At 39.2% G+C, this 20,670-nt stretch overlaps 1 protein-coding gene across 5 annotated transcripts in view; it reads right to left on the reverse strand.

Annotated features, from left to right (window-relative positions):
- Nucleotides 1–20,670, reverse strand: part of EPHA6 (EPH receptor A6) — a 205,365-nt gene that overhangs the window by 110,733 nt on the left and 73,962 nt on the right. For all 5 annotated transcript variants that reach the window (XM_088668036.1, XM_088668034.1, XM_088668038.1 and 2 more), the window contains one exon: nucleotides 10,000–10,124. In XM_088668036.1, coding sequence (XP_088524162.1) covers nucleotides 10,000–10,124 — 125 coding nt within the window. The remainder of the gene's footprint in view (nucleotides 1–9,999; nucleotides 10,125–20,670) is intronic.

Consider the following 20,670-nt stretch of genomic DNA (forward strand, 5'->3'; position numbering starts at 1 on the left):
TGTAATTTACAAGCTTAAGTGCATCCAACTCTATTTTTATTGTGGCCAGATTTTCTTCTGAGTTTCATGCTGGCAGAAAGAGGAGAAGGCGTCAGGGGCTATTAAAAGAACTGTGAGTGGAGGGGTGTCATTCCTTGGACCCCTGGGAAATTTTCCAAACCCGCTGTACGTGGAACTGGAGTGCAACTGACTGTTGAATGGGATACAGCTGTGGGCAGCCGGAGGAAGCTCTGTCCACCTTGGGCTTGCCCATAAAAAGCAAGCCTAGAGTGAAAGACTCGGGTGATATCAGCAGTTTCCAAGAATCATCCTCTTTCTGAGACTTTTGTGAGCTGCGAATCTGTTTGGGCCTTAGGTGAGAGCCAGGGTTGATGGGTAAAATCCTGGATGGGAGCTGGCAGGCCGAGAGGGAAGGTATTTCAGGAGAAGGAATTGATATTGGTTTATATTTACAGTATTGGTAATTTTGTAGGAAAGTAACATTTTTTTTAATACTTGCTGTTGTTCAGGTCTGTTGTTGTTTTAGTTTTCTGTACTTGCTTAGAGATATTTTTATACAGTATATTAAGTGGTATAGAAACAGTGTAAATAAATATTAAATAAGTGCTCTTGTAAGGCTCTGGTGGATTCTGTTTTGGGGCAAAACAGTTCACATGCTTAATTACGAGCAAGAAGCATATTTCTAGTTCACTAGGCAACTGCCATTGCTCTCTTTTTAGTTATTTGTATTTTAAAGTTTTCAAGAGATGTTCCACAATTTTTGCATGAACTACTGAAAACATATTTGTGTTGTATTTGTGGTGTGCCCCCCTCACTGCATCATCCCAAATTTCTATTAATTTATTCATTAAAATAAATAAAATGCATTAACAGGTGTACACGCACACATGATATCAATTATCTACACACATACTCAGACATTATATGTCTCAAAGTAAAAATATTCTGTTTATATTCCTCATTCCTCATTGTTATATATGTCAGTTGGTACCGGTATATAGTAATAAGAACTATTCCATACTACTTTGAATTTTATCCTCATTTTCTTGCTTTGTCTATACCATCTGCTCACGTCAGATGCTTCTTTGACCAACAGGTACTGGACACACCATGGGGACCACTCTGATTACCAGTGTCAAAGGGCTAGGCATTTAGAAACTATGATGATTCTATGAAATGGCATCATGTGCAGTTTGTTCAGTTCCTATGTGTTAGGTACTCATCCAAGGTCAGCTCCAATCTTTTATATTTATCTTCCTCGCCTTTAGGTTACCTTCAGTATGATAACAGAATATCTTGTCCATAATTCAGGTTAAAACAAAATTGTCCACAAATATCTACATAACATAACTGGCACCCACAGGGCACCTTATGAATCCGTAATATGATAAAACAATGTTCAGAAATGTGGTGCATTAATTTACCATAAGGCACTCTCTTCCTGATAACTTGAAAGAAATAAGGTGGAGGGCAAGGAGAAGAACTAAGGAATGTAGCAGAGCTGAAGCTTTTGGGTAGTACATCTTTACCATGAAGCAGCACCTCGTATATAGAACTGGCCTAACTCTTAGAATTGGCCAAACTCATAATGTAATGCCGCTGAAGTGATTTATGGCACAGCAAAGTTTTTAACACTGCTCAGGAGGAATCGTGCATGACCACTATCTCAACAGCATAAACTAAACACAACAATTTCAATATGATTAAGTTGTGGTGCTGAGGGAAAATGAAGCACCAGAGAAAAAAATTAAATGATCTGTGATGCTCATAATTCAAAACCGGGTAGACAACATGAAAAACTGTACTATAGGGTGTCTTCAGGTTGCTATTTATTTTTTAATGAAGTCTCCAGCACATTATTACATTCTGCAATAGCAATCAACATGTAAAATGAACAAGGAAAATATAAAATATGTACATATAAATAGAATGTACAAAGGGTACAAACACCAAACAGATTATTATAAAATGATATTCCCTAAAAAGCAATTAAATTTTGCCTGCTCAACAAGTGTTAAGATTATGACACAACTAAAGGGACAAATCAGACTCTGTTGTTTGTTTTTAATGAGGAAGGGAGATGTGTCTGGAAGGAGAAAAGGGGCAGCAAAGCAATCACAATGGTTTAGGGGAGGGAGAGGTATGGTGTGGGAAGTAGTGCAGGCTGGGTAGTGACTGTGCCATGTGCCAGCCTCTCTTCCAACCTCCGGAATTGTGTTCATCCTACCAGCCAGCCCTGATGTCTGTGGCTACTGCTCTGAGTAAGACTTCCCTCATCCATTATCTGATTTTGGATGAGGAGGCCAATCTAGCCTGTATCACTGAGACCTGGGCAGGTGAGGAAGAAGAAAAAGAAGAAGAGGAGGAGGAGGAGAATGAGTAGTTTGGATGTGATATCCAGCTTTATCACTACCCTAAGGAGTCTCAAAGCAGGGTGGAGTTGGTCTCACCCAGTTGTGGCCACCTGGGTACACGGTGCAGCATTAGGGCAGACTTGAGGGGTGGGGAGAGGGAGTTGCTTTGATCTATATAAATTCTGTCTCTCTCTCTCCAGGCTTCCTGTATAGCTTGAGTAGGGCATCTAGTCTGTGTGTTCCTGCCAACTGGGACAGATTAGGGATTCTGCTGGTTTAACACCTGCCTTGTTGCCCAGTTGTCCCCCCCGTTGACAGAGGTGGTGTTGAGGACTCACAAACTGCTGGTTTGGGGAGACTTCAACATCCATGCTAAGGCAACTGGTTCTGGGATGGCTCAGGACGACCATGGGGCTGTCCCAAAATGTCCCCAGCCAAATGCATGACTGCAGTGGCTGCCAATTAGTTTTGGGGCCCAATTCAAAGTGCTGGTTCTGACCTATAATGCCTTAAAGGGCTCAGCACTGCAGTACCTTGGATGAGTACCTAATACATAGGAACTGAACAAGGACTGCCTCTCCCTATATGAACTGACCTGGACCCTGCGATCATCATCTCAGGGTCTTCTTTGTGTACTTCTGCCCTGAGAGGACTGGAGCGCGGCAACATGAGAACAGGCCTTTTCTGTGTGATGACTCTCCACTTGTGGAACGCTCTCCCCAGAGACTCTTGCTTGTCACCTTCGTTACATATCTTTAGACACTTGGCAAAAACATTCCTCTTCTCCCATGCCTTTGGCTAATTAAACAATCTATGGCCTTTAAACTCTGCGAGTGAGGGTTTTAAAAAAATATTTTTGTTTCTTATTATGCTATGCATTTTTGTGTTTTTTTACATTGTAAATTGCCCTGTGATCATCGGATTAAGGGTGGGTTAAAATGTAATTGATAAAAATAATTAAATTGCTTGCAGTAGTTTTTCTCAGAAAATATTGTCAAAGTGTACTGGGATATTTTTTATCACATTTTTCTTTTCTATTGTCACATTTGTCTCTAATCTGGAAACAAGTTTTGTAGCATGAAATAATGATTAAATATTGAATGTACATTTTGGCCTTTAAAGTTTCAAATTCAGTTTCCATTTAGCCCCTCAGCAAAACTGCCAACAAGAGGAGTGGGTGGAGGTGGGTGGGATATAAATAGTTGAGCTAAATAGCTGAGTTCTGATTGAATATCACTTTAATGTGGCTTATGTAGCCAGGACGAAGAAAGAAGCAAATTTGAGGTGAGTGGAGATGGGGAGCACACAAAAACAGCATAGGCTGCAGACAGTTCTCATACCTAGCAAAATGGCAGACATTTGATAACCATGGCATAGAATTATTAATGTTTATTATCTCTAAAGGGACATGGAGAAATGGATTCAAAAATGGATTCTAAATACAAAGCAGATCTAAAGTTACAAGGTTCAATAACATTGAAAGCTTAGGCCCATGCCTTAAATCAGAATGTAATCAGGGTTAGTCAAGGTGGAAAGTGTATGCTGGAAAAAACTGAAATGGCTCAAATATTGATTGCTACATTTTCCAGCTGCCGTTTAATGCTCCAGTAATGCCTGTTTTCCTACATGAAAGCTTCAGAATCAATATGTCAAATACTGTGTTATGTATGTTTATGAAATTGGCCCAAAATAATACAAGCGATGCAGTTAATCCCAATTCCCAATGTGGCAGAGTACTGTAATGAACAAAAGGATATAAAGCAGTGCTGAAGATAGTGACGATCTCATTCAACAACATGCTCTACCTACCCCAAATATTGATTGCATCTTCATTCTCACTATAATCTCTAGGATCTTATAAATTTGGACTCATACTTCTTCAGTGGATTTAAATCCAGCTGTCTTAATTGAACAAACCTTTATTTCTATGGCACTTTAGTATTTTAACCCCTTCTGCATTTAAGGTGTTACAAATAATATTTCCCCCATAAAAATATCTAGCATCATAGATTTACTGAATATCCCACAGTTCAGTGACATGGGATAACGTCTGAGGACTTTTAATGATTTTGAAGATATGGCAGGAGCTTTTTCATCTTAGGCTGTAAGAGCCATAACAGTTACATTTAAATAGACCTGAAATAAATAAATAAATACCCACAAAAAACAGCTATAAAGATAACCATCTAAGACATGTGTCTGAAGAAAGGCAGGCTACATGACCAATAATATTATTTCCGTTGTTAGGTGAATCTTTGTTTCACGTATGTAGGTTCCATTGAAGTAAAAAATAAATGGCCAGATATGGTCCATCAGTTGCTTCTATCTCCCCAAATCCTGAATTTTAAGGGTCAGTTTGCAATGTAGCCTGTACAAGGCATAAACTGCTACAATGTATTTCATGTACCTCTTGTTTATACAGGACAGCTTTTTGCAGTTGCAGGCATGCACGTGTCAAATGATAATTGCATTCAGGAATTCAGTGCCTGTAGTTGTGTGTATTAGTATTTAGATTTTGCCATCTTTCATCTGAAAACACGTTTATAGGAGCCTAATCCTACATAACAGCAGCAGAGCAAAAGATCAGACTTTGGGTGTGAGGACCAGCACAAGGAATTTCCTCTTCCCTTGCTCTGGTGCTGGAAACTAGTCCTTCTCATCCAGCACTGCTGCTCCAATATATATTTTTGTACAACATCAGTGTAATGCAAAGGCCTTTTCAAGACAGCAAGGGACTCGTAAGAAAGGTAGAGCAATTAGCAGTCCCATAGAGAAACTGGCCTCTGCCGCCTTCCTCACATAGGATGCTATGCTTGCTCTATAACTGTTGCAGTGCAGCCAGGGATAGGATTGGGCAGTAAACTTTGAAACTGCTGGTAGCAGTTATTAGCACACATCCAGCCCATAACTACCTGCAAGCACCAGTGTAGCATCTCAATTGCCTCTCCGGAGTCAGATGAAACAGAGAGCTAGAGCTAGGTGTCACTTGCATATTGTGTCATGTGACAAAGGTATTTGAGAGCAGAAGCAGTAAAGGAGTCTAGAAATGTTGTGAAAAGCTGAAAAGCTGCAGAATCATTTAGCATGCTGAATCACTGTGACTCATCTTAAGGTATTGTATCTGCTTGCAGGCAGACTCAGTGTCTCAGTGTGTGTGGTGGAGCCTGTGCTCAATGGAGACTGTTGGTGCAGAATGCCTCTGTGTGACTCAGTAACTCTGTGCATGCTCTGAAGCTAGTTTAATCTTCTGTTCACTATGGTGTTATTTGCAAACAAGTTTATTTTAACTCAGTAAAGCTTTTATTCTTTTACTGAACAAGACTCTGCATTATTAATTTACGCTGCACGTTATATTGATGATGCCAAATCACCTGAGGACAGCTCCCAGTGGCTTCATATAGATGTTAAATAGTATGGGGGACAAGATGGAACCCTGCAGTACACCACAGGAAAGCTCCTATGGTGCCAAACCATAGCCTCCCGTAAATGCTTTGTGGAAACAGCCCTCGAGATAAGAACAGAACCACTGAAGCATAATGCCCCAGGCGTCAACCTCCCACAGGGCCTCCAGAAGGATGCTGTGGTCAACAGCATCAAAGGCTGTTGAGAGATCAAGGATATTAAGTAGGATCACACCCTTCCTTTCTTTCTCCTGACAAATGTCACCAGCTAGCCTGTACAAGCCAGTTTCATTGTCATGGTCAGGCCTGAAGCCAGAACGGAATGGATCCAAGTAATCAGTTTCCACCAAGCATGCTCAAAGCTCACCTTCTTGAGCACGTTGCCCCAAAAGAGGATGTTCACACCTGGGTAATAGTATTAAACAAGTATCTTAACAATTTCTGAACATTACAGAAGAAATACCTACAACGCCTGTCTATTTTAGTTTGCTATCCACATATTCAAAAAAAGGCATGTAGATTATGATAACCATATGCAAGTAGGTTCTGCAAATTAGTTCTGCTGCATGAACATTATACATTTTGGGTGCAGCTCACGGTACCAAATAAGTTGACTGTTGTAATATAATTACATTCTTTTCTTGCTAGGATAAACCCCCTCCACCATGGGAGAAGGAAGAACTAAAGGCAAGAAGTAGTAGGTCCTGGAAATTATGGAACTAAATAGGCTTGGGGGGGGGGGTATTTGGCAAAAAAGCTTCCCCCAGCAGCCATAGCCAAGCACTCATGAAATCTACCTTCCTTCCATCTCTCTGACAGTCCTCCATTAAGAGTTCCGATATAATGCTAAACCATGATTTAGCATTACAAGAACAAACCTGTGTGAGCCTTGTTGCTCCCATACCTCTCCTCTGGTAGCCTGCAAGGAGAAGACTGGAAGCTTCTGCTTACATTTTTAATTACAGGCAGTTTAGTGTCTTGTCCACTTGCTTCAACTTACATGTGATCTCTTTGGTTTATTATTATTGGATTATTTGACTGCAGGTCAGTAATGTGTTTATGGAATACAGAGCTAGCCAAACCACAAGGTATTTGGTCACTAGGCAGTTACCGTATAAAGGGGTGCATGTGCTATTCATGTAGCAACTTTAGCATTACACAGAGCTATAGAGATAGGAGGGGATGTGAATGACCTGCCTGTTTCCTGCATTACATTTGAAATCAGAACTTGGATATGACTTCCACAGACAGATGTGTCAGAGTTATAGGCATCTGGGTGTTACACAATGACTGACATGCATTCGGTCCTACTTTAGATATAACGGGAAAGCTTGGGAGAAAAGAGAGACACTGCCACTTTCTGTCCCTGCCCCAGTGTAATATCTGTAACAATTTTATTCCTAATATAATTTTTTTTGAGTGACACCATGATCATTGTTAACTACCCTGAGATCAGTAGAAGTCTGTAAAATTCTACATTGATTTTTTTTGGGGGGAAGGGGTGTTAGGGTGGGCTCACATATTCCTGTAATGTGTCAAAACTTGCTGTTTCTTTTTTTGCCTTGGATCCAATGGTGTTCTTCCATGAGAGGAAAGGTCATTTTTGTGTGGAAGGGTTGCTTCTAACATAGAAAAATAAATGTTTCCATTCCAGAAAAGTCCTTTCATTTGCACAATTCTTTGTGCAAAACTCTCTTTGCCTCTTAAGACCTTTCAAAAGCCCATTTGTTTTTAGCTCCCATATTTACTATATCTCTTACAGAAATAATCTGTCACTGAGGGCAAGAGGCCTCCCCCTGGATGATCCAACAGTTCACGGAACAGAGCTCACAGTTTCCTTCCACACACAGGTCTTCGTATCCAAACCCCCATTTATATTTTTTTCTAGGCTTTTTGTCACATACATAATCAAAACAGGGAATAGTAAAAATTTCCAATTATTTTCATTACTATAAAATGCTCCCATGCATGTCCACACAGCAACACATCGGGGGGCGGGGGCAGCAGCAGACTCTGGAGTACTAAAGTGTAGCAAATCCACTTAAATACAGTTCTGAAATCATATATTTATATGAAAGTATCTCCTCAATTATAAATGTACCACTGCTAATTTGATATACGGTTGAACAGGCATCACACACCCTGCCTATGATGAAATACATGGCAATTTTACTAAGAAATATTTTACACTCAGGTCTGTTATTAAGATAAGCACTGTTTGTACAAGGTCACTGCAAACACAAGATGTATCAACTGAGTCAAATATCCACTATAACATAAATGTTTTTATGAGCAGCAGGTGTATTCCTGCAAAAGACTATAAAGCTATTAACTGCTCAGTAAGGAATACATAATAATAGGTTGTTAACTCAACTGCTCTGACAAGAGCAGGGAGAAAGGACACTTTAAAATCATTAGTAAGGCCTGCAGAAAATGAAGATAGTCTACACACTATGATTTTGAGGCAAGGGTGGTTTTGAGTCAAAAAGATAAATGGCTTGGATTCTAAGAGAAGTTAACTTGAAGAAGTTCACGGAAGGTAAGTTTTCTGAACTTTCCTCAACAGCCGCCCCCCCCCCAAAAAAAACCCTCAATGGAGGATTGGGGCCCTCCTGAATTATGTGGGGTAGAGAAGGAAATTTTCATTCCATGAACTTCCTTACATTAACAGATTAGAATAGAAACCCATGCCCGGCAATGTCCCCCCTTTCCTCCAAGAACAACATTGTTCTTTTTATTTTAAAAGACACACTACAAGAGATATTTGTGGTGTTTAGGAAAGTTTTTAATATTTATTCTAATTTCATTTCCTCCTAAAAAGGGAACATTGCATAAGGTAAAAAATAAAAATAAAAATAACTATCTTAAACTGGAGGCAAACAGTTTTCATAGAGATTAATGTGTATAACAGGGGCAACATTACCCTTGCTGTACACAAATATTAATTTAGTCCCATTGGTTTGATAGCTATTGCAAGAATTTGAAGCAATACAAATATATCCAAACTGGTTTGTTGGAGACATTGGTGGGATGTGGGAGGAAAGAGATCCACTTCTATTGGGGGGGGGAACCCTACCAAAAGTATTCAGCCTTAGTTAGAATTAAGAGAATTATACCAGACTCGGTCCTCATGACCCTCCAGTGTGCATCTGCCTTAAGAAAATATTCAGAGCATGTTCTGTTCCGGTCTGAGCAGTCATTACATGACTGGTTTTGTTGTAGAAAGGTCAGCATTTTAACATAGCATTGGATATCAATCGGGCACTTCTAAAGATTAGCAATTCTGATAATCATCTTCACTGTTATTTTCTGTTGGGATATAATCTGCAAATGATAATTTGCTTGCAGGCATAATATTAACATTTTTTTAATGGGTACTATGGACTTATCCCAAAGGATGCTTGGTTTAGTAAAGTGTAGTTGCAATTTTGGTTGTGCACAAAGGTCATAACACAAAACTGTGCAGGGATAGTGTACATCAAGCTCCATTCACATAAGGGGTGTTTTTTATTATTAATTTCAGCATCAGGGAATAACCTATGAACTAAAATGTGGTAACATAAACATTAATAATCTGCTATTATCTTTACCAGAATGTCAACCATGGTGCTTGTCATATACTATCTCAACAGCATACCATCTAACTTACATCTTAGCAGTTTGCATACAAAAAGACACCATGAAAGCAGGTTACACATATTTATTAGTGTTCATAATCATCACCATCAAGCTGTTGAAATGCCATTAACTTGTTTAATATTGTCCAGAATTAACAGGCGTTAAAAACAAGTCATGCTAATTATGCTTATTAAGGTGAAAGATGCATATTAAACTAATGCTCTGATCATATTAGTACTTTGATCCTGCCAGGCTGTTATTTCTTTTTTCAGCGCTTTTTTCAATGACCTTTTGTCTGCGATGGAAGTACTCATGTGAAAGTTTCACCAAACATTTAGATTACACATGAGCACACTGCTACACTGTCACTGAGTAGCCAACTGCAGTACAAACTGATGGTAAAATATGTCTACAGCCACTTCACTGTGTCCAAAATTCAGTTTGACAAGGTACTGGGCCAACAGTAGACAAAACAGCCACATAAATGAGCTCTAGCTCATTCAGACAAGGTGACAAGAAATCTATCTATAAAACTGCAGGCTATAATGTATGTTGATCTATAAAAAAGGGACAATGTTAAAAACATGATGCTTTGAGGGTTTTATTTCATTTAAGTCAAGACCTACTTTCTCATAGTACTTGATCTCGTAGTCCAGAATGGCTCCATTAGGAAAATCAGGGTCTTGCCATGAGAGGGCAATGCTGTTTTGGGAAGCCCAGTCCTTCCTGACCATACCTATCAAGGAGGGTGCTGAAAAGGAAAAGGACAACTATGGGTTAAAGACAATGCAACATATTTAGACTATCACAAGGAGGTAACTTTGGGGTGGCGTCCGAAGGACATGCCAGCAGATCACATTGGCATTTTCAAGAGACTGGGTGGAACATGGAGAAGATATGTGCAGAATAACACATTAAGAAGTTCATTGTTCAAATGGGATTCACTCCAGAAACAGACATGTGATCCAACAAGTTTCTGTACTACTGTATTCAATGCCCAGAGAAAGTTTATTATCACAATATGAATTAATAGACACCATTTCTTTTGGAACTTGGTCAAATCTTGAAGTAAATATCATCTGTTCATACTTCATACTCATTATCGGTGTGACCAAGGGCATATAAAAAGTAGCATGACTTATTGGAGATATGAAAAAGTTTCCTGAGACCACATGAGCCTTCTGACCCAGGTCTGGAAGTTGCAGCTGGTACAGAACAGAATCCTGTGTCATATCTGCTCTGTGGGGCAGCCTTCTGGAAGCACATTACACGGATACTAGAACAATTGCACTGACTGCCTATGGGCTGCTGAGCCAAGTTCAAGAATTCTGTGTTTTCATACAAGATCCTACAAAACTTAGGACCTAGATAGTTGACAGAGCTTGTGTTACCATATAGAGCTACCCCACATTCTACCTTTGTGTAGGCACCAGGTGTTGCTAGATATTGTACAATAACAGTAAATGAGAACTCATTGGGCGCAGTATTCTACCTTGATATTGGCTATTTTGTCCTTGATTAGCAGCAGCTTGTAAAACTAAAACAGTTACTAGCCAGCAGCACCTCTGTGTTCCTGTATACTCAGACAATATTACCAGACCTAAAATCATCATCACAGGCTTATTCCCATGCTTATCCTACAACAAGTTACTAAATAATACAATTTACAAGTATTTTATGCTGTTTGCAAAGAATAAAGTTCATTGTCTATGCAAAAGAATAAAAGGACATGTATCCAAATTAAAAATGCCAGCATTCAGAAATTAGTGGAAGAAATTAGGACACAATGATACTGACCTCAAGTCACCACTATTCAACAAAACATTTTCAAGGGAAGGTTCTATTCAATTCAGATTTAATGTATCTATTGATTCCCCCCCCCCTCTACATGTGCTGAATTAGCATGAGCATAGCATATCTAGCATGATTTTACTGTATATGTTGTTGTGATTTAATTACGCTGTCTTATTTTGCATCCATTTGGGATCTACATAGAAACATCACACACCCATGGCTACCCAATAGCTCCACCGTTTGCAGTTTTATTTGCTTGCTGCTGTACAGTACCTATGTGCGTGCGTGCGTGCGTATGTATGTATGTATGTATGTATGTTTCTCTATATATCTGTCAAGTGAGGATGCTACTTTGTTACCTTGATGAAGTGGGCACTTGCTTATGCCCCAATAAATCTATTAATCTTTAAGGCGCCACAAGACTCTTTGTTGTTTTTGCTGCAACAGACACACGACTACCCCTCTGGAATTTGTTACCTTGCTATAGCCATCTGCCAATTCACAGTTCTCCAATTACTTTTGAGAATGCCATCTGGAATTGTCAAAGGCCTTGCCAAAGTCACATTATATGCACTGCATTCCCTTTATCCATCAAACCAATTATTCTGTCAAGGAGGGGAATGAGATATGGTTAGTGATTTTTCCTGCTCCGCCTGCCTCTAGTGGTGGGAAGTTCAGAGCTGTCTTTTAAGTAGAAAAACAGTGGAAAGTAACCTATGGTGTCTATATCTGATCCTTTAGAACATACAGGTTGAACAGGCATGATCATCACACACAGAAAAAACAGAGAACTATCCTACCCAATTAACAGTCACACAGCCATCATGAACCCCACCCACAGCACAAGAAAATCTAGCTAACTCCAAAAGTCCGACACTGAATTCCTTTTGCTCCACCCTACAAATGGCCAAAAGGCCACTTAAAAATATTTTTAATTATAGGTCTATCAGAGTCACTTTAAATAAATTTTTAAAAACCTGCAATATGTTCTCCTTTTTCATTATACATAAATCCAAACCCGCCATCCATTCCATGATGCGATAAGAATTTCCCCAAGCAATACAGCTAAAATATATAGACATGCAAACAAAGGACTCAGGTTGTTCTTAGCTTAACTGAAAACTTCCACTAAATACTGAATTCATTCCCCAAACCTGAACCCATCAAATCCAGGATGATTTTACAGCACAGCCTATGTATGCTTATTCAAAAGTAAAACCTACTTTGTTCCATGGCACTTACTCTAGGTCAGAGGAGAGAAGTTGTCAGTCAGTGTAGAAAACACTGAGTTAAATTGACCAATGGTCTAACTTAGTATAAAGCAACTTTCTATGTATCTGTATCACAAAATACAATATATATAAAGAAGCAATACTTAGCAACTCTAGACCCCTTTGGTCCAATGAGCTAGTACAGCTAACCCTCCTGGACCCATCTGATACTTCACCCATACCTTTTCACTGTTTCTATTCCTCAAATGTTGACATCTCTTAGGGCTTCTTTACTACCCTGTTTCTCATATTTTAAGACATACCCATAAAATAAGCCATAGCAGGATTTTTAAGCATTCAAGGAATATAAGCCATACCCCAAAAATAAGACATAGTGATAGGCACAGCAGCAATGCTGGCCGCAGCAGGAGGAGGAGGGAAAAAATAAGACATCCCTTGAAAATAAGCCATAGTGTGTTTTTTTGAGGAAAAAATAAATATAAGACATGTCTTATAATATGAGAAACACGGTATTAGATCCACCAAGCTTCCTTCATTCTTTCCTATTTCTTGAGCAAAACTATGTCCACCGTGGCAATGCCAGGAATACACAACTGCAGCAAAATTGTTCTCCCTATGAAGTGCCACTGAAGGTCTGCAGTCCTTGATGTGACCTCTGTCCTGCTTTACAGGAACTTGAAGACCCCTGACTGTTTTGGTTTGAAACTGCATTGTTTTTTATACAGTACTGACCTTTTCAGTTGTTCTCTTATATGGATGGGGGGTAATTGACCGATTCAGTATCAGGGACTGTTTTTCATACACACATTTTCTCTTGCCTGTTTTTTTCCTGGAAAGATCACTTGTGGAATTCACCACAGACAAAGACCCAACTAGGCAACGCACCAGAAACCTTCCAAAAATGAACTGAACCACTCAGCCAGAATCAGGATCTAATGGCAGATCACACATGCACTGTTCCCCAGAAAAAGGACGTCCAAGTTGATGCTCAGTCTTATGGAAAGCAAGTGTGGATTCAGCCAATCATGATTTACCACGGCAATACCATCAATACAGCTTTTCTGTGGCAACTAATCCTCAGTCCATTTTCATAATAATGATTGAAAACACTACCCTATAAATCTGGGTTATCATGTTGTAAGTCTTTATACTATTTACATTCAGGAATGTGGAGCTGAGGCAGAGAGAGACACAGTATGCAAAAAACTATGTTGTCAGACAATGTTTTCAAACTTTACAGCAAGGAAGATTATTTTTGATGGCATCTCTATAGCAAGTGTTATATATGCTGTACTGTAATACTTTGGCAATCATTGCAGGATGATTTGAGACAAAAGTGAGTTTTTTGAAGAGATTCCAAAGTGGTATGGTCATTTTTCTACCATAGTTTTGGCAAGTCAGGTTTTTTATATCACCACGCTGTAAGAAAAATGTTACTGAAATCCTTGATGCTCTATGTTTTGTATGTTATGGCCAGTCACCAAGTTTTTAAAAATGACTTCATTCCCAGGTAGGAAGTTCCTGATTATTTATTTCCTGGCTTCTACGATCCTTTTTCTAAACCATAACACTAAAAGACTTTATATCTGGTCCAACACTATAATTTTTAACATACCTATCGGTCAAAAAAAATACCACATTTGATAGGAATCAGGCTGCAAATATAAGAAGTGCTTCTTCTAGTGATTGTGCACCTTACACATGGTACAATAATGCCCTATTTCTATTTTCAGATGATCATCTCAAAACCAATGATAACAATTGAAAGGCCCATAAGTAAACTGCACAGAAAAGAGAGGAGGCAGGAGGGGGGGGGGGACAACTTGTTTCCTTGGTAAGAGCATATGGTCAGGTGAAGAAGAAAGGTAACTTGTTGGCAGAAAGAAGTATTACCAAACACTGTTAATTATAAAATGTGTTACACAACTTTGTGCACTCTAACTTTGCAATTGAGGTTTTCAGCAGAAATGCGTACTTTCAGTGCTGCCAGAAAATACTATTATTCTTATAAGAAATGCCTCAACCTTTATTTCTATAACTGGATTACAATGGCTATGAAGTTTGACAGTAAGTATAACGTTATCTCATATATAGCAATAAATAGAGTCTAAGGTCATTCTCAGACTAGAGTTGAGAAAAATGCTATTTCAATTCACTGCTGCAAAACTATTTATTTCATTTGTTATTTTTATAAAGTCTGCAAGGAAAAGTAATAGAAAGATAGAAAAAGAAAACCATTATATTCTTAGCAACAGGACACCAAATACTGGAACACAGTGATACACATGCTGACAATCTGTTCCAGGCACAGTAGCTCTAATGCATGCATGGAGCTCCTCTGCTTGAAATGTTTTTCTATTCATTTCAATGGAATTACATTTCACAGAGAAATGAATGGGCCTTACTGTCAGGGCTGGGTGATGAGGAGTTGTGGAAGGTGGCAGCTGGAGAGCCCCCTAGGAAAGCCACAGAGGAGGAAGGCTCAGAGCCAGAGGAGTTGGTGGTGGGACACTGAGGACAGGTCAGAGGATGAAGAAGTGGTAGAATGACTGGATGCTGAAGCAGCAGTTGTTCGCCTCCTCCCTGCCACTGATCCCCTTCCTTGCCCTCTCCCTTCTTCCCCCCTCTTACCTTTGCTGTCTTCAGCCTCCTGCTCATGAGACACTGCATCTCCAGATGCCACACAGTTTAGGGTGGCATCCGGGAAAACTGGGGCATCCCAGATTGGGATCAGAAGCTGGGGAGCTTCTGTAAATTCAAGATGTCCTAATTAATTTGAGACACTTGAGGGGTCTGAGATGAACCAGAGGCAGGAAGCAATTCAGACTCTGGATATGAAGCCGGGAAGGAGGCACCAGAGGTGTCAGAAGCATCCATGGAGGTTTCCTCCTACTGTAGCAAGCTCCACCTCCAGTCTCCAAGGCCTTGAAGAGTCTTGCTTGTAGCAGAACAAAGGCCACAGATAGCTCCTCCCAGGTGCAGCTTAAGGCTGCTTGGGAGATATTAGGCTGGGGAGAAGTATGAAGCACAGGTCGTCAGTCCTTTTTTAAAAATAATTTTATTACTTTTCAATTACAGTCCAATAAACCACAGAGCCTAGGGCTTGCCGGTCAGAAGGTTGGTGGTTCGAATGCCCCACGACAGGGTAAGCTCCCGTTGTTCGGTCCAAGCTCCTGCCCACCTAGCAGTTTGAAAGCACGTCAAGTGCAAGTAGATAAATAGGTACTGCTACAGCGGGAAGGTAAACGGCGTTTCCATGCGCTGCTCTGGTTCGCCAGAAGCAGCTTTGTCATGCTGGCCACATGACCTGGAAGCTGGCTGCGGACAAACGTTGGCTCCCTCGGCCTATAGAGCGAGATGAGCGTGCAACCCCAGAGTCGTCCACGAGTGGACCTAATGGTCAGGGGTACCTTCACCTTTAATAGCTTCATTATATCAATACCAATTTATAATACAATTATTAATACCAATAATTCAAATACCAAATTATATAACACAAATAGTCAGTCCTGGTAACTGTGTTATAGGTGGTCAGTCTTACACTGAGGTTTCTCTGCTTATATGCTGCTTTCTTGAATAAATAATTAACTTTACTGCTCGTCTCTGAGTCTCCATACTGACCTGCAGCTGAACCAGCACTGACACTTACATGTAAACACATACAAATCTCTGGATCAACAAGCCAAAGGATCCATACTACTGGATTTAACTGAATGCATATTTCATCCTAGGATAAATCATGAAGGTGTTCATTTATTTAAATAACAACAACAACAACAACAACAATAATAATAGTTGGCTTTTTAACTGGATTTTAAATCTGGCCTGTAAATTATTTCATGTTGCCTCTATGCTAGGAAGCTGTTTCTAGTCATTGTTTGTTTGCTTTTAATTATTGCATATTGTGTTTTTAATATTTTGTTGTAAGGGGACTTTTATTTATGCACAGCTATATAAATTTATTATTACACATAATTACATAATTTGGACATATTCATACAAAACACCACGAAGTTCATTAAAAATATACAGAGCAACACTGCCCCCCAACTGATAACAGCTTTGGCAGCATACTAACAACAAAAATATCATCACTGTAGTGCAACAAAAGCTTTTGGGGGGGAGAGTTAAGTTTTTACTTGGCAGCAAATATATATCAGTGAAGACACTGGACAGACATCATTGACGAGAGTTTTCACAGATGGGGAGCAACTCAAAAGCCCCCCCCCACTATCATCCTCTGAGCCATTCTGAAAGAAGGCACCTGGAGAACGGCCTCAGATCAAGATCTAATGGTCTGGGTAGGTTCATATTAGGAGGGGTGTTCCAGAAGATATTGGATCCTAAATAACAAACAGCTTTATACATCAAGGCCAGCACTTGGGCTCAGAAATATGCAGGCAGCCGGTGTAGCTGCAACAGAACTGGTGTTATATGATCTATTTGCATTGAATGTGTTGTGTTAACTCAACAGGTTAGGCTTTTTAAAGCCTTTGCATCTAGCAATTGGGCTTTTTAAATGGAGGCTTTTAAAAACACCACCACCTACCGTAATTGCCAATTTGGGGCAATTTTTCAGGGAGGTTAACATCTCCTTTCCAGCAGTGACACTCTGGAACACCCCCTCGCAATTAGGCTTCAAAAAAGCTCACAATGGCAAGAAGAGAAGCTTTGTAGAAGCCTAATTTTAAAAATTGGGAGCTTAACCAAAAGCTTAATGGGGAGTGATTTTCAGGGGAAGGAAGGTTAACCCTCTTTAACCCTCTCCCCCATAATTCACTCATAGCAGTTAAGCACCAATGGAAGCTTTTTATTTTATTTTATAAAGATGAATTTCTGTAAGGGGCGGGGCCAAAGAACAGAGGATGTGGCTGAATGAAAGAGGCTCACAGAGGTCCCCCAATGGGAGTTAGTTCTATTGAGCTCTGTGCATCATACTTCTGAGTAGACGCACAGACTTGCACTGCAGATTTTCTACATACATAATTTTATTTGCATGCCGCCTTTCCATAGTTCAAACCATGCTCAAAATGGATTACAATGCGAAAAAATACCGTGAAGGAATAGTGATTAATGAATACACTTAGCAGATGTTAGCACTTGGAGGCTGGAAACACAGTCTATGTAAAACAAACGCATCAGAGCCTGGCTTTCAGTTACCGGTGGCTGCAGCATATTTGGAAACACTCAGTGTTTTGCTGACAGCATAACTGGCACAGAATCATAGGGACTAATAGATAATAAAGCTTGATTAGAAATGGTCTCACCGGGACGAAGAAGAAAATATTTTAGGTATACTGTTATTTCAGGCAAGAGGTCATTTTCACCACCTACACTATCTCTTCAATCATTGCATAAGGAGTGTAGAAGCCTGCCCTGTCTTTTGATTGATTCATTTTCCTTTTTTAACTCTTTAATGAGCATTTTTTTTCCTTGTGCCCTTATCACTATGGCATCGAACATTCATTCATACATTTGATTGAACTGTATCTCCTAAGATGCAGAATATGCTCCCATAGGAGGTGCAGCTTGTGTTGACATTTTATACCTTTAATTGGCAAGTTTATCTGTACCTTTTTTCCCTGATTTGGGGTGGGGTGGGGAGGTGCTGTTTTTCCATTAACCTCTGCTTTTGAGCCCTGCTGTTTTGTTGAATTTACTGTGATTTTTAAGTACTTCATTTTTAAATTTCATGTAACCTGTCTTAAGACCTTTGGTAAAGCATTTTGGCAGGCTTACTTGGTGTTGTTTTTGAATGGGGGAGGAAACACTCAATATTAGCTCCTTATCCAAACAAAGGAGACAATGTTGCTATTCATAACCATAATGCAATAATAAATTTATACCCCACCCATCTGGTTGGCTGGGCTGCCCCAACCACTCTGGGCAGCTTTCAACACATATTAAAACATAATATGGATTTATGGGCATGTTGCTTGTGCAGTCAGGGCATTTTATAAAGGTGACCAGCATCCATCTAAATCATAGGGAAGGGAGTCTTTGTTTAAGAAACACACACGAGATGGTAGAAAGGGAAAGATAAACCTATCAGTAAAAAGAAGCTTTAAGATTAAAATAGTTATTAGAGATGCTACTTTCACTGTCTGGGAAAACTCAGTGTAGGAGAGCACCAGCTCAGCTTCAGAGCCTTATCCAAAGTCCTCCCTCTCTAAGGGACAGACCAGGAACACCTTCCCCATATGCTCTAGAAGCATATGAATAATGCTTTGTGTAGGTGCACAATCCAGACCCTCCAAGTGTCCCCATTTTCCAGGGACATCCCTGATTTAGAGAAGCCATCCCGGTTTCTGATTTGATCCTGAATTGTTCCACTTTTCCTTAGGATGTCCCCATTTTCATTGGAGAAATTTGGAAGAGTATGGAGTTATCCAACCCCTGAGCTGTCTGAAGGCAATCCTGTAGAGGGAAGTTTGTTTTAATTTTGATTTTAAAAATGTTTTGATACATGTTGAAAGCTGCCCAGAGTGTCTGGGGCAACCCAGTAAGATGTGTGGGGTGTAAATAGTTACACGGAACCAGGCAGAGGGCCTTCTCGGTAGTGGCACCCACCCTGTGGAATGCCCTCCCCTCAGATGTCAAAGAGAAAAACAATGACCAGACTCTTAGAAGACATCTGAAGGCAGCCCTGTTTAGGGAAGTTTTTAATGTTTAATAGATTATTGTATTTTAATATTCTGTTGGAAGCCACCCAGTGTGGCTGGGGAAACCCAGCCAAATGGGCGGGGTATAAATAAGAAATTATTATTATCATTATTATTATTAGTAAAATTATCATCCCTATTTTCATCGGAGAACTGTTGGAGGGTATGACAACCTAACTGTAGGAATTCAGAGATCCCATAAGAAGTGTACAGAGTGTCATAGCTGACCATTTAGTAGTACACATAACAGCACAAAAGAAGATCATAGCTCTGTTTTTTATAAAAAAAATTACACACTGCTTAGAGATTTTTAAAATATTAGGCCAATTATAAATGCTTTTAAATTAATTAATTAAGCAAATAAATAAATAGATGTGGCTGTAGGTGACCAGAGATTCAAGCACCACTAATTAATGTATTATATTGCCCTTCTGACCAATTTCAGTATGAGGAAAAAAAAAATCAGTGCTAGTTATGTATGCAGTGCTTTGGATAGGAAAGCATAACTCCTGCCCCATCAAAATCATTTAATGTTTATAAATAATAACTTTATCTTTACAAATAGTATCTTAAAAACTACTTAGATCCATTACAGTTTACTGAAGTATATAATATACTTTATATTCTTTTAAAAATACATTTTAAAATCCTCTTTTTGTAGCTAGAAGTTCCTCTTTTAAAATTCTTTCCCTCATTTTAATTTTGATTATAGTTCCATGAAAACCCCCCAAAGCATGTGGCAGAGATTAATCTTCAGAGATTAATGCACTCCTAAATATGCAGAATAGTTGAAACATGATATTTTTAAATTATGTTCTGTATGCTTTATGATGACTTATTTTTAATGAACCCAATGGTACCTGAAGTATCATCACCAACCAAAGTCCTACCATTTCACTGAATTAAAAATGGCCTAAGAGTCACTGTGTTCCTACAAATAAACTCAATAAATCTTGCACTATGCACTGAGGCAACAAATCAATCATGAATTATTGATTCATCACTTATATTCTGAAGCACATAAAACAAGCATTACCCAGAAACATTCTTAGGATAAAAACATGTTTTTGAAAATAACTACTATTTTTTTTAACAGATTTCAATTTTTAAGGCACCAGGCTTATTTTAAACCCTTTTGTTTACTACAGCACTCGGTGATATGAAATGTACAAGAGCTATGTTATTTTCAAAGTAAACTATAATTTATTCACACAAAACTAAAATATCCTCCTTTAAAAATATTTAAGAAGATGAAGATTGTGAATGACTCTTGTGGATTTTGGATGGCAGATTTTAAAATCTGTTAACTACCACTACAGTTTTTAAAAGATTTCATACTGCACATTTTTACTTAGCTCTTTTCCAAAACATGATTAGATCATTAAGCATGTCTTATCTGAACAACTTCTGAAACACCTCAAGAGCTGTATTTTACTTTTTATGGAGCCAGTGCACTCAACTCTATTGTCCTTTATCTTATGAGGGGTTAGAATGCCCCTATACGGTTGATGATGTTTAGAAGAGGATAGATTCATACTTCTAAGTGTGTGTGTGTAGTTAGTTTCTTAAATGTTTCTGGCCACAAACTTGTACAGTGGAACCTCGGTTT

The sequence above is a fragment of the Zootoca vivipara genome, chromosome 4, assembly GCF_965207765.1.
Source record: "Zootoca vivipara chromosome 4, rZooViv2.hap1.1, whole genome shotgun sequence".
Taxonomy (NCBI): domain Eukaryota; kingdom Metazoa; phylum Chordata; class Lepidosauria; order Squamata; family Lacertidae; genus Zootoca; species Zootoca vivipara.